Raw genomic sequence first — 6,000 nt, 5'->3', positions numbered from 1 at the left:
TGTTTGACACGACAGACCATTTTTCTTCATTATTCAACGGAATAATATAATCTCTTAAGGAGGGGGAAATGGAGTTACAGGCCAACCCGTTGGTCATTAGACGCAAAGCACAAGAGTCGTTCATCAACTTTCAAAGACCCAGCAACGAAGGCTTGTTTGGGGAATCCACTGTGCGCGATGACGCCTTGGTAGAATCTTCAGGTCACTATAAGTAGGCAAACTAGGCTCGGAGCTTGACTAAATTTAACAATAACCATAGAAAGCTTCTGCCACTACTTCAGCGGTACTTGAATCGAGATGCCAGATTCGACTGGGCAGAAAACCCGTCTCATAGAGAGTGGAAGGCGCTGTTTGACGATCTCGCAGTAGCGGAATCGAAGGCCGCTGGGTCAGATAATGGCCCATATGATATCTTCGACAGAATGATGCTTCGTGTCGGAAAGCATGCAGACACTATCGATCCATGGATCAATCTGATACCAGATGACTTTGGGCTATGCGTCGTCAAGTCGGGGTTTGCGTTACTCTTGGACGTATGGCATCATCTTTATTTCGAATTGATTTCCGCTGAGGAGACTTTAGTACGCGAGAAAACATTCCAATAAGAGGCAAGAGATATTCGACGCTTTCATTTCTCTCCGGAACATACTGGGAGATGCCAGCTCCAAAGGTACTCACTTTCAAGCCGATTCTGTCGTCTCTCGTTGCGCTGCAGATGTGTACGAGGCAATTGTGAACTCTATCCATGAGCTTTTGATACTGGTTGAAACCCAAAAGAAGAGCGAATGTAAGTCAGCACCACAGCAAGAACACCAAAGATGGACTAACTAATATGCACATCACAAGGGTCTCTGAAGACGCGGAACAAGAATCAGCCGAAAGATGTGCAAGAAATACTACAGGAGGCTAGTGAAAGAGCAAAGGCTCTTCTGGTGACGGTGGATAACTGTCGAGACGCCACAATCAAGAAGACTGGAGAAGACGCAAGCCAGGTATTGGGTGAAGTCCAGTTCATTGGTTGGAAGGCTATCGAAATAAGAGAAGCCGTGGGCAATATCGATAAGAGGCAGAATATGCAGATGTCAACACTGGAGAGTGTTCAACGGACCCAAGATGTCATGGTGGATTTGGCCAACAAAATCCGAGCGAATTATGAGGACAACTTCCGTGCACATCACAATAGTAAGCAAATTTCTCCGGTTGATCATGTCAGTCACGCTGATTTCAGTTGTAGAGTTTCAGATTACTCTTACCAGGCTTGAGTCCCTTTTGAGACAACAAGAGACAGGCATTATATCTGACTTTGATTTGTCAGTACGAGAAGAGCGTTCATGGGCCCCGTTTTCTCTTGATCGCTTGTTCAAGATCCTCATCGCTCCCAACCCGAGTGCAATGCTTCTTGCCCAAGGTCCTCTCAATTTTGAGGTGCTGAATGTGCGGACAGCTGAGCTGCACAGCGTCCTTACAGCGACATCGGAGTTCGGCCCAAGAGCTCAGAGTCAAGCTCACTTAATACTGCACCAAGACCGATTCTTCGATTGGATGCATCGCAGCACCTCAGACATGATTCTTGTCGATGGGAACATTCAAGAATTCGCTCGAAGCGCTATCTCACCTCTTTCCTCCCTGTGCGGCAATCTTTGTTTGACCCTGAGTAGCATGGAACCCGATTGTGTGATTATACAGTTTTACTGTGGGCTACATGCTTCTTGGCACCAAGATGATTGGAATGGTCCAAATGGGATGCTGCGGCTGCTCAGTTTGCAACTTCTTATGTCATTGGTTGAGAGTGGGCGGTACGATTTGAACTTCCTGAATTCCAGGGGGTACTCTCAAGGCCTGGAACATTACAACTTGGAAAAGCTATGCGATCTATTGCAGGATCTTCTACAGCAGTTCGACGAAGGAAGCAGAGTCTATTGCATTATTGACGGGGTTTCCACGTATGATGTGGACTACAATGGCATGTTTGCCGCCCTGAAGGTTGTCATGCGGCGCATCCAGGACATAGTCACCGACGAAAACATGAGACCGAACTTCAATGTTCTTATGACGGTCCCATTCAGGTCTTCACAGAGACTGAGAGAGATCACTGACGACGAGTTTTATTTGTCAATGGCTTCAAGAACCATGGTCTCCCGGGGATTGTCAGAGACTTCGGTGTCATTTGCTATCTCTCAGCCGTCAACTCTGCTCAGAAACGCAAGTCACTCAGACCAACAGGATGATCCTTTAGGTTCGGCAGATGAGGATTACGACGACGAGTAATCGCGCTTAGTTCGGGCTTAGCATGAAGAAGTGGCAACTGGGAGTTCCAAACATGGAGGAAATACGAGTTGGCGATAAGTGCACTTCAGGTTTGCTTCAAACAGAGCTTTGCGATCTTCGCGGCGTAATTTGTTCTCATTCGGTATATTTACGACAATTCATTTTATTTGTATTGCAGTTACGACTTTCGGCCTCTTAATTATAGTTGTTGTTGCCTTTGGTATTGCTTTCTCCGTCGCCGTCGCCGTCGCCTCTGTTTGTACTTAGCGACTCATAGTTGACCTTGGCCATGATACCGTGGGTCGGCGGCAACAGTAAACGATAACTACCTCACCCATCATCAGTAGCAGTCAAGTCTATCAATAAGGCAGCCTCTAGTTGTCGTCGGCTGGTATACAGTAGTAAGGACCCCGTGGATCCGACCAAAGCTTGTCAGGATCCACTCCCAGCCTCTCTGCGACCATCTCTGTTGCTTCACGCCTCGCCTGGATGAATTTGGCAACTAGGGTCTTGTCTTTTTCTTGCTCCTCCCGAGGGGCGTAAAGATTGACGTTAGCGGCTCCAGACAATCGATGCAGTCTAAACAGGAGCCATTGAAAAGTCATAAGCTCCCAGTTGGGGACCTTCTGAGGATCCTCGGACCAGATGGTGAAGGTGTGGCCGTTCTTCAATGGAACTGCGACGTCGAGCTCGTTCTCGTGATCCCAACATTTCCACATCTGGCGTGGGTCTGCATCCATTGTGGGAGGACTGTCGTCAAACCCTCCCATTTTGGTTTTCTGAAGCCAATGAAAACGAAGTTCGATCCCATGCATGAGCTTCTTCTTGCTGGAAAACTTGGCCTCCTTCCCTCTCCTGTCACCTTTGGCGGTAACCTTTTTATGCGGCGACTCGTCTTTAGCTGCCTCAGCAGCTCTCTTCACAGTGGATGGCCCCGTCCCAGGTTTCTCCTCAGCAACGGGCTCTTGAATAGTAACACACTCATGTCGTTGGCGAACAGGCTCGAGGCCAAATACCCTGTTGTTCCACATCTTCCGAAGCGAGCTGCTCAGAGTAATTTTGTTTGCAGGGGAGTCCAGTAGATCGAAATCACCAGGTGCAGTCTTTTCGCCTTCCGAAGCCTTCCGATTCAGGATTTCCATCAGTTTGTGCTTGAGATCTATGCTCAGAATGGCCCCGAGAGGTTCGACGACGTTAGCCTGGATTTCCGAGCGTCGCGAAAGTGGGGAGAATGGGAACACATGGCAATACTCGTAGCTACTCTGGTAGGTAAGAACACATCGGAAACCGTCTCGGCTTAGGGTCTTTGAGCAGGTTAGTATAGGGATCGAAAATGACAGAATCATAGAAACTACATACCGCCTCCCTCTGCGGATTATTGCGCACCAAATCTAGCTCTCTTGTTGACCTGTCCGTCTGACTCACTGCAAGATGTCAGTCATGCGAAGAGCGTGCGATCGGTGATGTCGATAGACTCACTCCACCATATCACTTCGCCTACGTTGCGGACAGCCATCAGGAAAGCGCTGAGCCTGCCCTCTTTCTCTTTCGCAGCCCTAGTGCGCATAGAACACTGGAATGCGACGAGTTCGTTCCAATTCATGGTCAACAAAACCGCCCAGCAATTCGCAGATGTGACCGTCTTCTTGTTATGAGCCCAGAACAACATTCTTTCGAGGTCCTTGTCATGGTGCAGAGTGTGATCAAAGGTCCTCATCACCTCGCGTCTTTGCTCCAGGGTAATTTTGCCGTCGTCTAGATAATCAATGTGACCGTCCATGGTTTGAAAAAAGTTCCGAAAACAGTCGATATGGTAGTTGTCTTTGCTGCGGCAGGTTGGTGTTGATTTTGTTGTCCCTCGTACGCGTGTCGGAGATCATAGTGATGAAATTGCCGAAACCAATAAAAGTGTTGCGCTAGATACCTTAAAGTCCCTACCTTGAAATGACCTCTCTGATATGCAAACACCCTGTGAGTTCAGCCTGAAGGTTCAAAGTCAAGCCTAGGCGTTAGAATATCCAGTTTTCGCTGCCGTCGTTGCCGTCGTTGCCGTCGCTGTCGTCATCGTTGTCATCGTCGTCACTGTCGCTGCTGTCCCACGTATTCACTATCCGCCCGAATAGTAGGGCTCCTGCCAAAGCAGCTCGCCTTCCTGCTATCAAGATTATTTTGCTAATCTACTGTGATCTCATATCTCAATTGAGTAAGGCGAGGTTATGTGGAGCGTTTCTGCTGTCGAACCGCTCGTGCTGCAGCCTCGAGATTGTCTCCGACGATATGGTCCCGGGCATTGAGCCGCACCTCCAAGACCTCTTCCCCCCCTAAAATTACGACAGATATATGATCTACTAGACTTTCATATCGCTCTGTAGTTTATTAGCACACAAGCACGCTTCCCACCTTTCGGTACCAGTTTCATTGGAAATAAGGTTGTTGGCGCATGATGCTTTCCGTTCGTTAGCAAAGTTTTGCTTGCAATTCAACCAAGAAGAATCATCAACAGTTTTGAAAAAAAGACGTTTGCTAGAAAAGATGTTCTTGATCTGTAGTTGCCTGTGATATCCAGCGCTGATAGGACCAGGTGCTGCCTAAGACTCAACATGAGTGAAGTTGGGATAGAAGACTCTGTGATGGATTGGGGTTGATAGTAGGTCTTAGTAAAGGTCATAGTCGTAAGCCATGGCTGGCTTGAATAATTACAGGATGACGTTGTTGTTGAAACACTTGCTTTTCCTATGAAGGCTGCGAGGCACCACCGACGGGTTTACATACATACCCATCTTATGTGGAAGTGTGGGTGAAGCCATGGAGGATAGATGTCTGAGAGCTACGTGCGCCTGCTTCTGAACTTTGTCACCAGCAGCATCACGATGAAAATCAGTCTGCACTTGATAGGCTTAGGACTGGGCAATACCTGTTGAAATTTCCAATTGTCCTTGTCATCTGTCAGTCCGCATCAGCTGTAATAATCGTCATCGGAAAAGGATGCATAGACAGTCTAAATACTGTAGGTAATTCGTTGCCCAGCTCTCGCCTATTCTAGTATAATTTCCTCAACTGTATTAAAAAGGTCCTCAACATCGTCTGTACGCCAACTAATTTGCAAAAGCCCATATCGTTGGTAAAGTGTCCCCCCTGTCTCCACACTAGTAGCCCAATGTACCAGTACCAGTCGTCGTGATCCGCATCCAAGCCTAGGGCTAACCATAGTATATCAATGCCTTCGTCTAAACCCATTAGAAATGAGTCGTACAGTGTATCATCTTGATCGGAGCGCTGAGCATCCAATCTACCATGAGCTTGGCCATTAATCCTCTTCGCTCGCCGATCCTTAGTAGAGACGATGAGTTGATTGTTTATTCTTTGCAGAGAGAACGCAATCAATGCAGCTCTGATGTACAGTCTAGAATCAATGTCTTCCGTTAAGGACATATTTCCGGCATGCACAGGGAATTGGGGCGGCCGCTTTGGGTGGTCGTCACGGACGAACCCAACATCTTCGATTTCATGAAAAAAGACCGCGCAATTCGAAGCCCAGCTCCAGGTGGGAAACTGGGTGTCGACATGCTTTGGTGCTCGTATCCTCAGGTCCAGCTCATCGTTCTCCAGCAGATCATGAGACGTATGGGACCATGCAAGTCCCTGTGCGAGGCTACTTCGGAACACTCCATGAAAATACTCAGCCCCACAGCGCTGGACGAGTAGGCTCGCAATCCCATGAATGGCGTACAG

At 48.0% G+C, this 6,000-nt stretch overlaps 1 protein-coding gene across 1 annotated transcript; it reads right to left on the bottom strand.

Annotated features, from left to right (window-relative positions):
* Positions 1–2,642: 2,642 nt before the first annotated feature.
* CGGC5_v016308 (uncharacterized protein) lies at positions 2,643–4,048 on the bottom strand (the record flags this gene model as incomplete). The annotated part of the gene is made up of 3 exons (XM_032026398.1): positions 2,643–3,572; positions 3,628–3,692; positions 3,748–4,048. The coding sequence occupies 3 exons, from the start codon at positions 4,046–4,048 to the stop codon at positions 2,643–2,645; spliced, it is 1,296 nt and encodes a 431-aa protein (XP_031877155.1).
* Positions 4,049–6,000: the final 1,952 nt, after the last annotated feature.

Source organism: Colletotrichum fructicola, assembly GCF_000319635.2.
Source record: "Colletotrichum fructicola Nara gc5 chromosome Unknown KSG_Nara_v1_contig10, whole genome shotgun sequence".
Taxonomy (NCBI): Eukaryota; Fungi; Ascomycota; class Sordariomycetes; order Glomerellales; family Glomerellaceae; genus Colletotrichum; species Colletotrichum fructicola.
Note: the sequence above shows the minus strand (reverse complement) of the source record. Positions and strands in the feature narration are given on the sequence as shown.